At 36.2% G+C, this 21775-nt stretch overlaps 1 protein-coding gene across 2 annotated transcripts in view; it reads right to left on the reverse strand.

The window, feature by feature from the left end:
• LOC137237513 (NFX1-type zinc finger-containing protein 1-like) overlaps positions 1-21775 on the reverse strand; it is a 101238-nt gene that overhangs the window by 73915 nt on the left and 5548 nt on the right. For both annotated transcript variants that reach the window (XM_067761221.1, XM_067761220.1), the window contains exon 2: positions 12624-13216. In XM_067761221.1, coding sequence (XP_067617322.1) covers positions 12624-13216 — 593 coding nt within the window. The remainder of the gene's footprint in view (positions 1-12623; positions 13217-21775) is intronic.

Genomic DNA, 21775 nt, shown 5'->3' on the forward strand with positions numbered 1-21775 from the left:
CTACTGAAATCTTGACACAGACAACAAAGAGGTTCATGCATTTGAAAATTCGATCTACAGGTAATTAAATATAGCGGTTGGAAATACCGAAAGGTCCTAAAAGGGACATTAAACATCACCTCGCCAAGCAGAAATGGACTGTTTATCATCCGTCTTATTAGTTTTACCACTTTTACTCTCTTCCTCTTCGTCCCTTTACTTTTCCGACTTACATACCACCAATTTCCTCTAGTTTTTCTTCTAAATTCCTCATTTTTATTTTATTTTTGTTTTATTCCTTTTTCCATTATGGAGATGTATCGAGTTTGGCTGTTATACGAACAGTGTATTACTAAGGCAGTAAAAAATTATCAAAAAAGGTCAAAAAATATTCCCTCTCCACTACTTTAAAATTCATGACCGGGTTATAAAGGCCGTCAAATTGTTCTTGTACTACTGACTTCACCTGTCTAGTATCGCATCATGTTTTCCATAATGCAATAATAAAGGTGATGTCAACAACATAACCTCACTTTTTCGGAAGCTCTATTTGCCAGTATTTACTTATATTACAATAAATTTTAAAAGCTTAATTTTTCGTACAATTTCCTCTAAAAATTAGTTTCCGCAAAATGTTGTCTATATTCTAAAACAAAGTTACATTAATCTTTTTGTCTACAAAATTCTGGTAGCGGCTTATGTAATTATTATATTTCTAAATGTATGCTAAAATCTACTACGAGCGTAATAAACATAATTTAAAGGCATTTTTGTATGATAGAAAGCCCTCTAAAAAACGCATGCCGAACTTGTCAACGGGATGAGAACACGTGCATATTCATTTCATCATGATGTTTTCAATCTTTTGTAACAGATATTAATAGCGGTCAAAAAGCAAATCTTCGAAAACACTTAAAGCAACAAATTACACAAATATACAAAAAAGTACAGTAATGTACTCAAATGTATTTTGAGCCGCGGAAAAAGTTTACCAAACAGAAATCACTGGCGATTTCGCATTTTTTTTATGTAATGGACAATTCTGATATCATATTCGGCGCAGCAAAATACATTTGAAAACATGTTTCGCATTACCAGATCCGTTAACTTTTTTGTATAGGTGGGTAATTTACTGATTTTAGTCTTCGGCCCGTAGTCATAGTCGAAATAAAATAGAGTTTTATTGGTTTAAACATGGTTCTAAATTAAATATCATTTGAAGTCTGTTATACGTATGTATGTTAAGTATTTTAAATTTAAAATGACATGAGTGCGATTTTAATTTGTATACTCAGTTGAGCAGAGCTCACAGAGTATATTAAGTTTGATTGGATAACGGTTGGTTGTACATATATAAAGGAATCGAGATAGATATAGACTTCCATATATCAAAATAATCAGGATCGAAAAAAAATTTGATTGAGCCATGTCCGTCCGTCCGTCCGTCCGTTAACACGATAACTTGGCAGGTTCCTGAGCACTCATCTCAGATCGCTATTTAAAATGAACGATATCGGACTATAACCACGCCCACTTTTTCGATATCGAAAATTTCGAAAAACCGAAAAAGTGCGATAATTCATTACAAAATACAGATAAAGCGGCGAAACTTGGTAGATGAGTTGAGCTTATGACGCAGAATAGAAAAGTAGTAAAATTTTGGACAATGGGCGTGGCACCGCCCACTTTTAAAAGAAGGTAATTTAAAACTTTTGCAAGCTGTAATTTGGCAGTCGTTCAAGATATCATGATGAAATTTGGCAGGAACGTTACTCCTATTACTATATGTAGGCTTAATAAAAATTAGCAAAATCGGAGGACCACGCCAACTTTTAAAAAAAAAATTTTTTTAAAGTAAAGTTTTAACAAAAAATTTAATATCTTTACAGTATATAAGTAAATTATGTCAACATTCAACTCCAGTAATGATATGGTGCAACAAAATACAAAAAAAAAAAAGAAAATTTCAAAATGGGCGTGGCTCCGCCCTTTTTCATTTAATTTTTCTAGGATACTTTTAACGCCATAAGTCGAACAAAAATTAACCAAGCCTTTTGAAATTTGGTAGGGGCATAGATTTTATGACGATAACTGTTTTCTGTGAAAATGGGCGAAATCGGTTGATGCCACGCCCACTTTTTATACCCAGTCGACCGTCTGTCCTTCCGCTCGGCCGTTAATGCGATAACTTGAGCAAAAATCGACATATCTTTAATGAACTTAGTTCCCGTGCTTACTTGAACTCACTTTATCTTGGTATGAAAAATGAACGAAATCCGACTATGACCACGCCCACTTTTTCGATATTTAAAATTACGAAAAATGAAAAAAATGCCATAATTCTATACCAAATACGAAAAAAGGGATGAAACATGGTAAGGTACTTGGATTGTTTTATTTACGCGAAATATAACTTTAGAAAAAACTTTATAAAATGGTTGTGACACCTACCATATTAAGTAGAAGAAAATGAAAAAGTTCTGCAGGGCGAAATAAAAAACCTTTAAAATCTTGGCAGGTATTACATATATAAATAAATTAGCGGTATCCAACAGATTATGTTCTGGGTCACCCTGGTCCACATTTTGGTCGATATCTGGAAAACGCCTTCATATATACCTCTCCCTTTTAAAACTCTCATTAATACCTGTAATTTGATACCCATATCGTACAAACTCATTCTAGAGTCACCCCTGGTCCACCTTTATGGCGATATCTCGAAAAGGCGTCCACCTATAGAACTAAGCACCACGCCCTTTTAAAATACTCATTAACACCTTTCATTTGATACCCATATCGTACAAACATATTCTAAAGTCACCCCTGGTCCACCTTTATGGCGATATCTCGAAAAGGCGAACACCTATAGAACGAAGGCCCACTCCCTTTTAAAAATACTCATTAACACCTTTCATTTGATACCCATATCGTACAAACAAAGTCTAGAGTCACCCCTGGTCCACCTTTATTGCGATACCACGAAAAGGCGTCCACCTATAGAACTAAGGCCCACTCCATTTTAAAATACTCATTAACTCCTTTCGTTTGATACCCATATTGCACAAACGAATTCTAGAGTCACCCCTGGCCCACCTTTATGGCGATATCTCGAAACGGCGTCTGTAGGGTTATCTACTTTGTAAAATATACTTTAATTTTGTAAATTATTTTTATGTTATTTTACTTTTAATGTTATTTCAAAATGAAAATTTTCAAATCAGATATTTTAGAATTTTTAAAATGTGAAAATATTTAATTTGACTGTGAAATAAATTTTTAATAAAAATATAGTTTAACACTATATAATTTGGGGGAGTAAATATAGTGTTAACTACTTTGTACTCTTTACTTTAATTTTTAAAATAATTTTAATTGAGTTTTCGTGTTAACCTAAAATTTTGAATAACTTCAAAAAAAGAAAATTCTAATTAGTTGGAAAATATCTAAACTCAAAAATAAACAAAAATAAATTTTTATACTTAAAATCAAAATAAAAGATTTTTTAAATATCAACTTGAATGTTGATATAGCGTCCACCTATGGAACTAAGGATTACTCCCTTTTAAAAAACTCATTAACACCTTTCTTTTGTCACCCATATTGTACAAACAAATTTTAGGGTCACCCCTGCTCCACTTTAATGGCGATATCTCGAAAATGCGACCACCTATACAACAACCACCACTCCCTTTTAAAACCCTCATTAATACCTTTAATTTGATACCCATATTGTACAAATTCTAGGGTCACCCCTGGTCCACCTTTATGGCGATATCTCGAAACGGCGTCCACCTATAGAACTAGGGCCCACTCCCTTTTAAAATACTCATTAACACCTTTCGTTTGATGCCCATATTGTACAAACAAATTCTAGGGTCACCCCTGGTCCACCTTTATGGCGATATCTCGAAACGGCGTCCACCTATGGAACTAAGGATTACTCCCTTTTAAAATACTCATTAACACCTTTCTTTTGATACCCATATTGTACAAACAAATTCTAGGGTCACCCCTGGTCCACCTTTATGGCGATATCTCGAAACGGCGTCCAGCTATGGAACTAAGGATTACTCCCTTTTAAAATACTCATTAACACCTTTCATTTGATACCCATATCGTACAAACGCATTCTAGAGTCACCCCTGGTCCACCTTTATGTCGATATCTCGAAAAGGCGAACACCTATAGAACGAAGGCCCACTCCCTTTTAAAAATACTCATTAACACCTTTCATTTGATACCCATATCGTACAAACAAAGCCTAGAGTCACCCCTGGTCCACCTTTATTGCGATACCACGAAAAGGCGTCCACCTATAGAACTAGGGCCCACTCTCTTTTAAAATACTCATTAACACCTTTCATTTGATACCCATATCGTACAAACACATTCTAGAGTCACCCCTGGTCCACCTTTATGACGATATTTCGAAACGGCGTCCACCTATAGAACTAAGGCCCACTCCCTTTTAAAATACTCATTAACACCTTTCGTTTGATGCCCATATTGTACAAACAAATTCTAGGGTCACCCCTGGTCCACCTTTATGGCGATATCTCGAAACGGCGTCCACCTATGGAACTAAGGATTACTCCCTTATAAAATACTCATTAACACCTTTCTTTTGATACCCATATTGTACAAACAAATTCTAGGGTCACCCCTGGTCCACCTTTATGGCGATATCTCGAAACGGCGTCCACCTATGGAACTAAGGATTACTCCCTTTTAAAATACTCATTAACACCTTTCATTTGATACCCATATCGTACAAACGCATTCTAGAGTCACCCCTGGTCCACCTTTATGGCGATATCTCGAAAAGGCGACCACCTATACAACAACCACCACTCCCTTTTAAAACCCTCATTAATACCTTTAATTTGATACCCATATCGTACAAACACATTCTAGAGTCACCCCTGGTCCACCTTTATGGCGATATTTCGAAACGGCATCCACCTATAGAACTAAGGCCCACTCCCTTTTAAAATACTCATTAACACCATTCGTTTGATGCCCATATTGTACAAACAAATTCTAGGGTCACCCCTGGTCCACCTTTATGGCGATATCCCGAAACGGCGTCCACCTATGTAACTAAGGATTACTCCCTTTTAAAATACTCATTAACACCATTCATTTGATACCCATATCGTACAAACGCATTCTAGAGTCAACCCTGATCCACCTTTATGGCTATATCCCTAAATGGCGTCCACCTATAGAACTATGTCCCACTCCCTCATAAAATACACTGTAATACCTTTCATTTGATACACATGTCATACAAACACATTCCAGGGTTACCTCGGTTCATTTTCCTACATGGTTATTTTCCCTTATGTTCTCACCATAGCTCTCAACTGAGTATGTAATGTTCGGTTACACCCGAACTTAACCTTCCTTACTTGTTTAAAATAGGTTTTAAGTTGGTAGTCTGCTGTCAGAAGTTACGAGAAATTAAAAAATTTGCTATTTAAACGCGATGAACTTAAATGGGGTAAACTCGTGTAGGAACGAAAACGGCGACCTTGTAACTGATGTCCAGAGAGTGCTTAGATTATGGAGGGAACACTTCTCTGCTATTATAAATGGAGGCAGCGATTCACCGCGGAGAGATGACGAACCCGATCCCGCAATCGATGATGATGTAATATATGTCCCCCCGCCCGATTATGACGAAGTTAGAATAGCAATAACCAGATTTAAAAACAACAAGGACGTGGGCGCTGATGTATTGCCTGCGGAGCTATTCAAGTACGGCGGCGAGGTGTTGGTAAGGCGCATGCAACAGCTCCTTAGCAAAATATGGGCGGACGAGTGCATGCCCGACGATTGGAATCTAAGTGTTCTTTGCCGAGTCCACAAGAAGGGGGATACTGCAAAATGCACCAACTATCGTGGAATCAGCCTTCTTAATATCGCATATAAGGTCCTTTCAAGTGTATTGTGCGAAAGATTGAAGGCCACCGTGAACCGGCTGATTGGACCTTATCAGTGCGGCTTCAGACCTGGTAAATCTACCATCGACCAGATTTTCACAATGCGCCAAATCTTGGAAAAAACCCGTGAAAAGAGAATCGACACACATCACCTCTTCGTCGACTTTAAAGCCGCCTTCGACAGCACGAAAAGGAGCTGCCTATATGCCGCTATGTCTGAATTTGGTTTCCCGCAAAACTTATACGGCTGTGCAAAATGACGTTGAGCAACACCACCAGCTCAGTCAGAATTGGAAAGGACATCTCCGAGCCGTTCGAAACTAAACGAGGTTTCAGACAGGGTGACCCCCTATCGTGCGATTTCTTTAATTTGATGCTGGAGAAAATTATACTAGCTGCAGAACTTAACCGCACTGGAACAATATACTATAAAAGCGTGCAATTACTGGCATATGCTGATGACATTGATATCATCGGCCTAAACACCCGCGCTGTTAGTTCTGCTTACTCCAAACTGGAAAAAGAAGCGGTAAGGATGGGTTTAATATTGAATGAGGACAAAACGAAGTACCTGCTGTCATCGAGCAAAGAGTAAGCGCATACGCGCCTTGGCAACCACGCAACTGTTGGCAGCCATAATTCCGAAATAGTAAGACTTCGTTTATTTGGGAACCAGCATAAACACTAGCAACATCAGCACTGAAATCCAGCGAAGAATCAATCTTGCCAATAAATGCTACTTTGGACTAGGTAGGCAATTGAAAAGTAACGTCCTCTCTCGGCGAACGAAAATCATACTCTACAAGTCACTTATCGTACCCGTCCTGCTATATGGGGCAGAAGCATGGACCATGACAACAGCAGATGAAGCGGCTTTGGGAGTGTTCGAGAGAAAAGATCTTCGAAAGATTAATGGACCTCTACGCGTTGGCGATGGCGAATACCGCAGAAGATTTAATGATGAGCTGTACGAGCTATACGCAGACATCAACATAGTCCAGCGAATTAAAACGCAGCGGCTGCGCTGGTTAGGCCATGTTATGCGAATGAAAGATGATGCTCCGGCCAAGAAAGTGTTTCTATCGGAACCCGGCTATGGAAGCAGAGGTAGAGGGCGGCCCCCACTCCGTTGGAAGGACCAGGTGGAAAACGATTTAAACTCCCTTGGTGTGACCAATTGGCGCCGGTTGGCGGAGCGAAGGAGCGACTGGCGCGCCTTGTTGGACGGCCATAACCGTTTAGAAGATTAAGCGCCAATTAATTAAGTAAGTAAGAACTTAAATGGAAGTGTAAAAAGGCTTCACCGAAAATAAAATATACGTCAGGAACTAATTTATTATACCTAGAATGCGTATTAATATGTTTGTGACGAAAATTACACAATTTTAAAATGTGCGATGGTTACTTGGCTCCACATACGCTAAATTAAGACTTAAGGCTAATTAAGACTATTCCCCATTCATAGCTATTTGTGAGTTTTGATATTTTAGTATCTTTTGAGGAAAAAGTAGCATCCTATACTGATTTTGGCATTAAATTTAGAAATAAATATTCAATGGAAGGAATTATTTACCACAGGCGTCGATTTTTAATATATGTCCAAAAATTTCGGGAGAGGTGTCATATGACGCGTTTTAATTTCGGAAGCAATAATCCGAAGGCAGCAAAGTAATACTTTTACTCTGTCAAGAGGTTTTTGCAAAAAAAAGTTTAAGACTTTCATGTGATTGATGTAATTTTGGTGATATGGTTTTACACAGAAAAGAATTAACTAAAAAGGCGTTTTGCGCTGATACAATTTTCACCAGTTTCGCAGCCGTTTGATAGTAATTTTTCGGTTTTTTTGTGAACATTTACTAATAGAAGAACAATTTCTCATTTCCGACTTCTGATTATTGAATTACATTACATAGTTCTTGAATTAAATTCTGCTGGTATTTCCTTTTGTGTCTTCTATTCCCCTTTTACATTTGCCAATTCCTCATAAAAGAAATCATGAAATAAAACACGGAATAGAACAAGGACTAACAACAAAAAATTATAAGATCTGCTTGGTACGGGCGCTGTTGTACTATTTCCCTCCTTATCATCCTCTTAGTTCAATGATTTTCTTATGTAAAAGGGACTTACACTTTGCAGGTCCATGTACAATGGCTATACTATACTATACTAAACTCTATTTATGCTGATTTTGCGAAGGCAAACTAAAAATTTGATTTAACTTGATTATCATTGAACGTCCTGCATACTTATACAGCATCGAGGTTAGCCATATCCCTATTCGGTTTCAGGTCTATTAAGTTAAACGGGTTTAACGATTAGGGCCAACTAACCTTTAAGGTTTGCATCATTTTGGCCGTCACAGCTGTCTTATGCAAACAACTTTTCTTGACGACGTTCTAGTATACAACGCAAAAGCAACGTCAAATTTTATAAAAAATCGGTCACTTTCTTTTTTATTCAATTTGAAAACAATTTTTCCTTTTGAGCTACAAATATTTAATTTTATATTTTTGTAATCGGTAACTGATTATTAAGTTCATTGTAGCAACCAAACTTTCAACGTGCGTCATGTACAAGTACGTCAAGTACAAATTGAATTGAAAACGAATTTTTTGCCTTCATCCACATTTTGCTGATATCACTTCTGTGACATGATGTATTAGGAAAAACTATTCAACATGAATACGATTGTATGAGTGAATCGCCTTGTTACTTCCTGTGCTTTAAGGAGCCCAAATCCGCTTTAACTACCCTTTCTCAATTTTAAATAGATGGCTGATGGAAAACAGCGAATTTTTACAAAACGTTTGCTAATAACGTTTAAATAGAATTGAATGATAATTATCCGCCACCGGATTATGATTCCTGGGATCAAAACGCGTCTTGAGGTACTCCTTTGACAATTTTTGTGGTATTTTAAGAGTTCTTGTCAAATAACACATTTACATCTTTTATACGTGGAATCAAGTAACCAAGGTTGTAGGGAGCAGGGTGAACTTTTAAAACTTCTACACAAATTCTTCATAGCACCAATCAATGCCTTTTTTTATGCGGATACCCTGTCCATGCTTATTTTAGCTGAAAACTGTGTTTAATATGACTATGACAGATCAAAATTTTAATTTAAGCAAGATTTTAACTAAAGAGTATTTTAGTCAGCGACTATGATTACGGACCTTTGTCTCTTTTGTCCTCAGTTACATAAGCGATATAAGAATACCCACACCAAACTGACTTAATGACATCGCAAAATGTTAAGCACTGTGCAAGTTTTTTGCTTTGTTTAAAAAAAATAAGTTACTCACACTCCCATACAGTGTGCCTCCCTATTATAGGTATGTAAACGTCTCCCGATTTCCATGAAACTTTATATTTGACCTTTTTTATATAGGAAGTGGAGCATACAAAAATTTCATTGACGTAACACTGTTTTATTTATTTATTTATTTATTATTTGTTAGTCTACAAATTTTACAATTAATCAGACTAAATATGAATGAATGAATGAATGAATATAAATGCGGATTACAGTGTATAATTAACAAGCATAGTGAGCAAAATTATATTATAAAATATGTATATACATATATTATTGAATCAGTTGTCGGGAGGGACTGTGATGCCGAGCAACGGAATTGATTATCAGTGCTGTCGGAATGGACGTGATTTCGAGCAGCTGATGTATATTTAAAACACAATAGTAGGGCTGCGATGTGTGGGAGGTTTGAAAGGACGTGATTCCAAGCCACCCGCCCAAAGTAATTATTGATTATTAGTGCTGTCGGAAAGGACGTGATTTCCAGCAGCTGATGTATATTTAACACACAATGAGTAGGGCTGTGATGTGTGGGAGGTTGGAAAGGACGTGATTCCAAGCCACCCGCCCAAAGTAACTATTGATTATTAGTGCTGTCGGAATGGACGTGTTTTCGAGCAGCTGATGTATATTTAACACACAATGAGTAGGGCTGCAATGTGTGGGAGGGTGGAAAGGACGTGATTCCAAGCCACACGCCCAAAGTAACTGGAGCAGGTAACAATTTAGTTTAACATGTGATTTTGAAACAGTTATGAGTTCAAGGCAGTGAGTATATATTTTTTTATACTGTAAAGTGTGTCGCAAGTATCAATATTATTGCAGTGATTATTGAAATCTTGACACAGACAACGAAGAGGTTCATGCATTTGAAAATTCGATCTACATGTATTTAAATATAGGGGTTGGAAATACCGAGAGGGCCTAAAAGGGACATTAAACATCACCTCGCCAAGCAGAAATGGACTGTTTATCATCCCCCTTAATAGTTTTATCATAAATAAAACGCCAAGCATCTCCCTACGGCTCTGTAGCGAAGGCAGCTGTAAAAGTTTTAACCGGCTGCAATAGGGCGGTAGGTTCCTTGATGGATCCCAGGGCAAATGATTTAAAGCAAAGAGCAAAAATTGCTTCTGGACCGATTCCAATTTTTCGCTATGAACCTGATAACGCGGGTTCCAGATAATAGAAGCATATTCCAATATAGGTCCTATTAACGATAAAAAAAAAGAGTTTTAGTGACATAGGGGTCATTGAATTCCTTTGACCACCTTTTTACGAAAGCCAAAGTGCCTCTAGCCCTATTCACACACGATTCGATATGTAATTTGAAGTCCAGTTTAGGGTCCATTATAACGCCAAGATCAGTAAAGTTTGTGACTTGCTGTTGCTTCTATATTATATACAAAAAGTTAACATCTATCCCCAATTTATTTCGCCTTTTTTGTCAAGTAAGCAAAGTAAACGTAATGTTAGTTTATAAAAAGTTTTCTCAAATAAAGACAAAGCTTACAAAACATTGATTTTTTCTTTACAAATCGTTTTAAGTAAGTGTAAAATAATCGAAACGGCACGCTCCTTTTAAGCTTCTAAATGTAAACTTATAAAAAATTTCATTAAAAAATGGTTATAAATGGTTCTACAAAGATTTTTTTAAATGATATTTTTTTATAGGACCATTTCAATAATATTAATATACATATGTATTACCTGTTAGGTTGTGAAAAATGGAAAGATTATGTATGAAATATGCTAAATATCACCTCAATTATTTAAGACACGAAAATTTCAAAACGTAACTTTCAAAGATCATTTTTTTGCGATGTCATTTCTGTTATAACCGATCGCGCCCATTTTTACTATAAATAAATTCTGTGTACCCAATTTTATTACGATCCGTTAATTTTTCTTCGAGTTATGGCTCCCTAAACATAGAAAATTGCTTAGTCATAAAAGGGGTGGTGCCCCACCCATTTTCAAAAATTTTAGTGTTTTCCAATTTAATGTTATAATTCAATTTAGAAAGTAAAATTCTATTGATATAAAGCTCGTTTTCGCTACGATATAGCTTATTATTTTCGTCTACGACCCTTTTAAAAATCTTTTATATAAAAGTGGGCGTGGTCCTTGACCGATTTCGTCCATTTTTTTTAGAAATATTTCCTGCTATAGGGAAAATTTGTGTGCCCAATTTTATTACGATCCGTTAATTTTTCTTCGGGTTATGGCTCCCGAAACATAGAAAATTGCTTAGTCATAAAAGGGGCGGCGCCACGCCCATTTTTTTAAATTTGAATTTTTTCCTATTTATTGTTATAAATCCACTTGGGAAATGAAATACCATTGATATAAAGCTGTTTTTTGCAAAGATATAGGTTATTTTATTCGTCCACGACCCTTTTAAAAATCTTTTATCTAAAAGTGGGCGTGGTCCTTAACCGATTTCGTTAATTTTTATTCAAAGCATTGCTTATAGTAAAGGCAACCTCTCTACCGAATTTTGTTACGATAGGTTTAACGATTTTCGATTTATGATTAATATTTGTAAAATTGATTTTATCACAAGTGGGCGGTGCCACGCCCATTTTAAAAAATGTTTTCAAATTTTTATCAAGAGTCTCTTTATCAGTCCACATGTCAAATTTCAACGTTCCAGGTATATTATTTACTAAATATATATAAAAAGTGGGCGTGGTTATCATCCCATTTCACTCATTTTCAATACCAATCTATTCTGGGTCCAGATAAGCACGTGTACCAAATTTGGTGAAGATATCTCAATATTTAATTTAAAAAAATGTATTATAAACCTGTTCCTGTCCCAACGGGACCTATACGTCCCGCTCAAAACACCGAATGGGACATATATGTGGATTTGTTTAATACGAGGTTTGGTTTAATGTAGTTCATATATCTTTATTAAAGATTTAGGTATATATTACATATAACATATTACACACGTATTTGATTAAAGTATAACTTTATGAGCTGCGTCCTGGTTGGTGCCAAAGTGTCAACTGTTCGTTCGTTCGTTTGCTGTCTTCTCATAACGTGGTCATCGTCAGTCGCTTTTTCGTCCTCCCATCTCTCCAGTTATCTTGTTCGTCTCTTTTCGTTACAGAGTTGCATTCCTTTACGTTGCTGTCACTGTGTTTAAGCTGCGTCCACTTCTTGTTCTACGTCCGTCTGTCACTCCCACATATATGTCCCACCCACAAGACCTCCCTGGAGGGGGTAGAGACTCCACTTCAAAATTTTCTACTTTTAAGGCCTATACTAAAGCTAAAATAATCAATAAACCAGGAATTTTCCTGCTGGTTGATTTCAGGTTCGAAAGGGTTAAGGTAATGATACATACTAACTACATAGTAGATACTCACATCAACTTTTTCGCTAAGTTCCGCTTTGCTACCATTCAAAACTGCATCTAATTCAACTACTAATTGTTTACATGAATTGCAGTTTACAATATCCGGATAATCACTATCTTTTATATATTCTCGTATATCCGTTATTACATCCAATGCCTTATATGTTATGAGCTGTTCTCTGTGTAAGCGTAAAATAAGGGACTTTATATCAATTAAAATTTGATAGGCATCTTCATCACTCTTCCATAATGTTTTAAAGCCTTTTAGAAATAGTTTTACAGCCACATCCCGTATTTGTTCAAAGAATTCTTCATTTTGTGAGAATTTTTCTAAAAATTCCTTTTGGAAACCATGTAGCTCCAGCTCAAACAGACGAGAAGATATACGAAGATATAATAATATTCTCTCCAGTCCATCACTCGCCCTTATTTGATTAACAAAGAAATTAAATTTACATGTTGTAACAAATAGAAAAAGGTCCAATGAGCTCATATTTTTTAATTTACGCAGTACTTCTGTTGTAAGCCGTTTAGCATGGTCAACTTTGTTAGCTACTGTAAGTTCAGTTGAAACTTCTAGTCTTTTTTGCTGAAGATGTTCATCTGTAATGCAAGGATAGTAAAGATTTTAATGAGCCGAGTACAAAAGCGAACTAATTTTAACCCTCTTGTTTATGATTCAATGATTAAATAATGCCTCTTGTTCATAAAAAAAAGGTTTATGAAGCTCTTATAATTGGAAAAGTTTTTTAAATATTTAAAAATACCGAGAGAAGTATCGAACGACGTGTATTGACCTTGAAAACAATAATCAGACGGCGGAAAAGAAAAATTTCATCTCTGTCCGGAGTTGGCAATTTACAATACGCGTCTTTTGGCACCTCTCCCGACATTTTTGGACGCGTATTAGCAGTCGACCCCTGTTCTAGACTATTACCTTTTTATATACTTTTTATGAAAATGCCTTCTCAGGTCAAAATATGCACGCAACAGTTGCTAGGAGTATCATTATGCCATGGTACCCATATTTTGTATCAAAGAGAATTGTTGACAATGCGAGTGAGGGGGTCAGAATATACACGCGGTAGGTATGCCTGTCGTAAGAAGCGACAAGATATAGCTTCTCAAAATCCAATTGTCAACCTCACCTATCCGTGGCGAATCCTGTTTCATTAACAGCCGAGGCTCTGACGACCCCAAACTCCTCTTGGACCTAGGGGGTGGGAGGGCGGTATGACAAAGAAGGTCACGTGTGGTCATAACCAATCGTTCCCGAGATGGCCGGGCTTGGTACCGGAACATACCAGATCTGCACCCGGCAAAGGACCATCAACATCGATAATACTCTCCAAGTCCTTCGGGGAGTGTCCCCAGCGCTACAACAAGAACAACAGGGGGAATATTTTGAATAAGGTGCCACGATTTTCCAACTTTTTTTTCGAGGGGTGGCGGGGGTCCTAAAAATCACAAAATTACCATCCGCAACTCTAGGAAACTCTTAGTTTATGAAATATAAGCTTTTTAATTTCCAAATTTAGTAAAATTTCAACTTAAATCCTGCACTTAAAATTCGGGTCGCACATGTCAATAGCGATATCAAAAGACGCGTATTTGCGTCAAGATTCAGAATCCGAAAGCAGAAGCTATATTTTTTATCTCGTTTAAAAGTTATTCGCGGAAACCCCGTCGGTACTATTGTCGCTTTTTTCGTTGTTGCAATTAAAGAAACGAAAACATATGAAGGTGGTGAATAGTGTTGCCAGCTCCGCAACAATTATCTTTTTATCATGGTAGAACATTATAAGGCGGTGGCACCAAAGAGGATAAATATAATAAAGCTGGAGACATTGGTGCTTTATCGGTAACCGTATCGGTACCCTTTTAACAGCTGATTCGACCAACCTTATGAGAATCAATGCAATCGATTACTCGAACATTTCCGTTATGTCATGTTTCTGCGACCTTTCCTGTCGTGTATGGTGGTGTTTGCCAGTTCGCGCAAATGTTCGCCAAAAATCAAAATATTTTAATTTTTGGCGAACATTTGCGCGAACTGTTCGTGCGTGTATGGCGAAATAGCTCATAATCGTAGTAATTTCTGAACGGAACAGACGTGCGCGGAAAAGTAAAATGGACAATAAAAAATTTCTGAGTGAATTTATTGAAATGTATAAATCTTTCCCATCATTGTGGCAAGTAAAAAGCAAAGATTATTGCCACAGCGAGCAATATTGCTGCAGCACAATTGTTGTCCGTATTCATCGCTGTCTGAAAGAGAACTAATGTTCGTATGGTGTATGGCCAAAGCTGCGAACAAGATTGCGGAATGTTCGCGGAAATGTTCGTGTCGTGTATTTGGCGCTTTATTTTTTAGGAATTTACTCGATGTAAACTATGAGGTAGTCGCTACTTTTTTTTGGGCGAGATGTTTATAAATGTCCTCTATATATTTTCATGGGATATTTGTGTTTATTTTTCTGACTGTATTTAATTAATTATTTAATTCTCTTTCCAAAAACATGTTTGCATAAAGTGACAACACCGCATGGATAAATGGAAGGCAATTCAAAAATGTCCTTCATAAAACAAAAGTAGCGACTACCTCACAGTTTACATCGAGTAAATGCCTAAAAAATAACGAGTGACGGCTCTTATTATATTTATCCTCTTTGGTGGCACGTCGACATAAATGCAAACAAACATACACTATCAATGTATTTTGGGCTTAAGTGCAGAATACATACATTTGTCACAAACAAAAAATAAAAAATCGGACTTTATAGGGATTTTTATGCTGATTCCAACGGTATATTTCTTTTTTGGTGCAAATGAAAGGTTTGGGGTAATTCCATGTCAAAAGGCGAAATTATGAATTTTTCAAATCAAAATATCTCCGAAACTAGTGAATGGATTTCAAAAATTAAAAAATCGAAAAATAACTTATAAAATACCTCTCATCTGATGTATGTATATATATCTTTAACTTGTCTAGTCTTTATTTAGCAAAAATTTGAAAAAGCTCGTTTTTGGTGGAAAAATTTTTTAAATTTTAATTTTAATTCTGCGTAGAACATCTGTCTGCATAGGCGGCCTTCGGCCGCGCTTATAAAAAATAACCCTGGGCTACGCCATGCCAAGTCCGGGTGTTAAAAATTATTAAAAGTGTTTTACAAAAACAAAATACATTGATATTTGCCATCATCCGGTGGCAAAATCCTGAGCCAGATAAATAATTTTGCATGTAAATGCAACAACAACGATTTGAGCCAGATAAATCCAGATAGAAGTCTGGTTCAATTTGTGAGCCAGATAATTTGTTAATTACTTCTTTTTAGTTTGGCAACGCTGCCTGTAATAAACCTACTTTTTCAAAAATAGATGTCGCTGCTTAGCCTTTCGCCGTATGAGTTAAATGAAAAACAGCGGCGGCATCTGCCTATCATATTTCACGTGTGCGAAAATTTCACGACATCTGCTTCTCAAGTCTCAATGATCCAGAGCATTCCCGTGAGAATTGAGCGTGAGCCGGAGCTGTAAAACTCACTGGAAGACGGCAATTGTATGTTTGTTTGCATTTATGTCGACGTGCCACCACCTTATAATGTTCTACCGAGATAAAAAGATATTGTTGCGGAGCTGTCAACACTATTCACCACCTTCATTTGTTTTCGTTTGTTTAATTGCAACAACGAAAAAAGCCACAATAGTACCGACGGGTTTTCCGCGAATAACTTTTAAACCAGATAAAAAATATAGTTTCTGCTTTCGGTTCTGAATCTTGACGCAAATACGCGTATTTTGATACCGCTATCGACATGTGCGACCCGAATTTTAAGTGCAGGACTTAAGTAGAATTTTACTAAATTTGGAAATTAAAAAGCTTATATTTCATAAACTAAGAGTTTCCTAGAGTTGCGGATGATAATTTGGTAATAGTCTAGTTGAGGGGTCGACTGCTAATACGCGCGGTCGAAGGCATCCAACGCAGAAAGGTGTTCCGCGCAAAAATACTATAGATCCCACCCCCGGTTTCGGAGGTACCCGCGGGCCTTTTTCCGGTTTTTCGTTAATATCTTTTGAACGTGTTAAAAGTTTTATTCTCCGCCTTCGGATTATTAATACTGATGTCAAGACGCGTCGTTTGACACCTCTCTCGATATATTTTGACGCGTATTAGCAATCGACCCCTCAACTAGACTATTACCTAAAAAATAACCCTGGGCTACGCCGTGCCAAGTCCGGGTGTGTGGTATAACCGTGGCTACCGCCACGGTGATATCCTTCTGCGTAGTACACCCTTCTGCGCAGCACTCCAAATAATATTAGACTACAAATTACTAAGTGTTTTACAAAAACAAAGTACATTGATAGTGTATGTTTGTTTGCATTTATGTCGACGTGCCACCACCTTATAATGGTCTACCATGATAAAAAGATATTGTTGCGGAGCTGGCAACACTATTCACCACCTTCCAGTGATGGAACGATATTTCGCTATTGGTGATTGCATCGCCGCTATTGACAAATCGCTAATAGCTATTGCAATTCAAATATATCAGTGATTGGCGATTTTCCTTCATTCGATTCTTTTGAATGACAATCACCTCTGGCAGAATATCGCCAATAGCGATTATAGCGATTGGCGATTTTCCTTCAGCATGAAATTGTAATAATAGTGGTATCGTTCATCACTACTCATCTGTGTGCTTTACTTTCCGACTGAGTAAAAAAGTTTATTGGATACAAAAAGGAATAATTTTCTCTAAAATTGGAAAAAATATACTTTTAGAAAAGTTTGCCAGCTATTATCGAAGAATGGGGATAGTTGTCTTAAGAACTGCACAATGAAAAAATTTCTCGTCAAGAGATAGTGGGAAATAAGGGCGAAAAAGTGTGCGTTTTGTGCAGAGAAATTGTGGAAACGGCGAACGGAACAAAGCAAACTTGTGCAACAACAATTTCGACGACGAAGTGATGTGCAATAATTGCAAAAAATGGTTTTGCAATGGGCGTGGAAGCACATCTGGATCCCAAATTGTTAATCTTTCGGTGAGGGTTAAACATAGGGAAGTCACCCTACATTCTGAAGGTCCACTTGGAGAAACAGTACTAAAATAATATATAATAAATATACGTAATGTATATAAATTGGGATTAAGAACAATGGAAGCCACTTATAACTGATCGTTCGTTTTTGCCGTGGTTGGTTAAGGTGCCTACCGAGCAAGAGCAGTGGCGTGCACGACAAATATCAGCAGCACAAATAAAGAAATTAGAGGAATTATGGAAGGAAAATATTGATGCAACATTTCAGGATTTAGAGAAGCCAGGTATAGATACTGAACCATCACAAGTTCTATTGCGTTATGAAGATGGTTATCAATACGAGAGTTTTTGGTCCACTTGTGCCCCTAGAAACAGAATACGATAAAAATTTAAAAGAATCGCAAACACAGGAGGGTATAGAAATAAGATGGGACGTTGGCCTAAACAAAAAAACAATAGCATATTTTACGCTTGTTAAAACTGATTCGGACATGAAACTAATGCGTGTGTTATTCATAAGTTAATACTTCTAGGCTGTAGCCTATATATATAATATAAAATTTGTGGTTTTGATGGAAAAATAAAAGAATTATAGAAACATATATCACTCGTCTTATTGTAAACAGATTAACTCAAAATTTAAGTTTTTTGGGAGAATGCAATTCAAGCTTTGTCATATGGTTTGTATATGGTTGAATTCTCTGGCTAATTTGTAGGGCACTGAAGTGGGTGGCTAATTTTCTGCTAAAGAATATTGTATAATAGTTTGAAGAATTTGCTATATTTTGCTCTGTATTTTTCATTAAAAATTTATTCACTTTACTATACTATGAATTGCCTAATAAATACAAATACAAATATTATGCAGCCAAATACAACTTTCAGAATAAATTCATACGGAGTATTTCTGAATACATTGGTGTAGTATAATATAGTAAATAAATCATGTTTTTATGGTGTTACATCTAAAAATCAAAGCATTTTCAATTAGCAAAATTTTTAAAACAAAGATGCATAGACATCTATTTCAGCTAGTTTCATCTCACTGAGTGTAATACGAGACTGAACATATTATCGTAAGCCAGTTAATAATATATATCATAACATCTCAGAAAATTAGAATTTCACATTACATCAGTTTACAATAAAACTTACATATTTTTGTCTTTCTATTCCTATTTTGGTTCATATATTCTGTATACTAAATTAAAGTAATGTATAACATTCAATCTACTCCGGTAAACAAACTTAAACATTAATTTTTTATATCCAAGTATACAAACAATTGCAGATTCGCTTATCAAAGATATATGAAAGCGATCGCCATAGCTGTAAAAAATAGCCATATCTATATTCACTGATAGCTCAAAATCGCTGTATCGCCCATCATATCTTCTGTATAGAATCGCTATAGCTATAAAAAATAGCCGTGATTCAAAAATAGCCATATCTATTTTCACTGATAGCTCAAAATAGCCATATCGTCCATCACTACCACCTTCATATGTTTTCGTTTGTTAATTGCAACAACGAAAAAAGCGACAATGGTACCGAAGGGTTTTCCGCGAATAACTTTTAACCGAGATAAAAAAAAATATAGTTTCTGCTTTCGGATTCTGAATCTTGACGCAAATACGCGTCTTTTGATACCGCTATCGACATGTGCGACCCGAATTTTAAGTGCAGGATTTAAGTTGAAATTTTACTAAATTTGGAAATTAAAAAGCTTATATTTCATAAACTAAGAGTTTCCTAGAGTTGCGGATAATTTTGTGATTTTTAGGACCCCCGCCACGCCTCGAAAAAAAAAAGTTGGAAAATCGTGGCACCTTATTCAAAATATTCCCCGTGGGACCCCTAAACTGCACAATTACCGATTATCGTTCTCGAGATTAATGCGCGTCTTTTGACAACTCTCTCGATAGTTTTGGTAGCGTATTAGCAGTCGACACCTCAACTAGACTATTACCGAGAAATGTTTGCCGCTGAAAGTGGCGACCATAGATTATATTGATACGAATCTTTTGCTTACGCTCTCATATTTTCGCTCTCACGAGGGATTTATCTTCTAGTTGTTGCTGGCAATAATCACAGATAAATCCCTCGCGCCAGCTGAAGCGGCTGCCAGAACAAAAAATGTGCCAGCCAAAACGAAAAACGTGCCACAAAATTTTGGTAAACTTTAGTTTGACCTACAACTGTAGAATAGCGTTCAAAAATTATGGGAAAAAGGATAAAAATACTTGTTTTAGTGTAAGTATTATTAGTTCGAAGGCGGAGGGTAAATATTATTTCCCATTCAAAAGTTATCACTAAAAATAGGTTTTGAAAATATGAAGTCTCGATGCAACCAGTCCATTTTGATCACAGAACCTGGAACGCCAGACATGTAGGATAAGCCCTATCCATCAAATAATGTTAACTATTATGTCATAGGTCCGATTTACTGAAATTTCAAAAGCATATATGGTTTCCACTGCGAGTTAAATGCGTTACAATATTTGACTAATTAATTTAATCGAAATGTAAATTTTACTTAGATTTGTTTACATTTAACTCTAACTAGTCGTATTATTGTAAAATAACTTTAAGGAAATAAATATTTTACGACTATCATTTTATTAAATGATTGAAACTATAATCGCCGAAATGTATGTCAAACATCCCCATTTTCAGATCTATTCATTTTTGTTTGGAGTGGCATCATTGATAAATGTTATAAAAAATGTGCATTTTGACAGCGCTCTCTCGAAACAAAGAGTTGCAAATCCATTCATCTATGGTGGCGACATTTTCGCGCATAGTGTACCTATACAAGTGTGTCAACTAAGCAATAAACGTCAAAACTACAAACAGCCTCGCTCACCTGATGCAAATCTCAGGTCTAGAGTTGCATTTTTGGTACGTAAGAGTACTTCAAGCTGAGTTGCATTTGATAGTTTAATAAAACTTTGTAGTATTTACAGATGAAATAGTTGCATATATTTCCGCGGAAATAAGAATACTAGAAGACTTGTAGCCTGTAGAGTTGTGCTTTTTCGTTCATTTCAGAGATTCGAATCTTCCGTTCTTTTTCTGATGAACGAACAAGTTGTTCTTTTTGTTCATTTGTTCTTTTTTTTCAAGCAAATTTGTTCACTGCTGCTCGCCCCCGCGGAAAAAGCCAACAAGTATAGATTGGGGTGTGTATGCAGGAATGCTTTGTGTAGGTATATTTAAATGTGTTATGAATAAATAATTAATATATATATATGTATAATTAACTTCAAAAAAGTTGCGAATTTCGGAAGATCCAGGAAATTGAAAGAGTACAGACACAAATTGTAAATATGAAATTTTCAAGTTTAATAAATGTAATAATTAGTTTCTTACAAAACATGTTTTTCATAAATGGTCCATACATATATTTTTGTAGCAGTGCCACACACAAAGATGACCACACATATCTTTAGTGTAAGTGGCATCATCGACATTCGTGCTCACTGTGAATTTCTGCGTATGTGTGTTTGAATTTACGTATGTATGTTCGCGAACGAGATGAGAGAAGGAATAACATTAGATAAAACGAACTAAAAGAACAAATGAACTAAAAGAACAAATAGAACCGAAATCGAAGATCTAGTTCACTTGTTCAGTTGAGAGACCCGGTCAATTGAACAAGGTCAGAACGAAACGACCCAACTCTAGTAGCCTGCAACAATGCGGAAACATACGGAAAGCAAAATTTATTTAAATTAGAGTCAAAATATAAAGCGCCACACGTGTAACAAGGAAAAATTTCACTTCTAAGGCTGTTTACACAAATGCATAAGGGCAAAATTATATAAACGCTTTGGTCGCTTCAAACCAAAAATAACGTACGGCGTTTCATTGTTTTTCGTATGGCGTTGTCAAAGCGTAGGTACGCAACCAAAGCATTTATGTAAATTTTTCGATACTTCGCCCGACAGATGAATTAATGAATGCAACACAACCAAAGCGTCTGCGTAAATCCTCCTTAATTTTTCTAGCTTTGAAAGTACCCTGCAAATAAAATGGTGCTGTAAGTGCAAACAAATCAAACTCCTATACGACACTACTTTATTTTCTATGTATTTTTCTTGTATTTTCTCTTAT

This window comes from Eurosta solidaginis, chromosome 1 (assembly GCF_040869045.1).
Source record: "Eurosta solidaginis isolate ZX-2024a chromosome 1, ASM4086904v1, whole genome shotgun sequence".
NCBI lineage: Eukaryota > Metazoa > Arthropoda > Insecta > Diptera > Tephritidae > Eurosta > Eurosta solidaginis.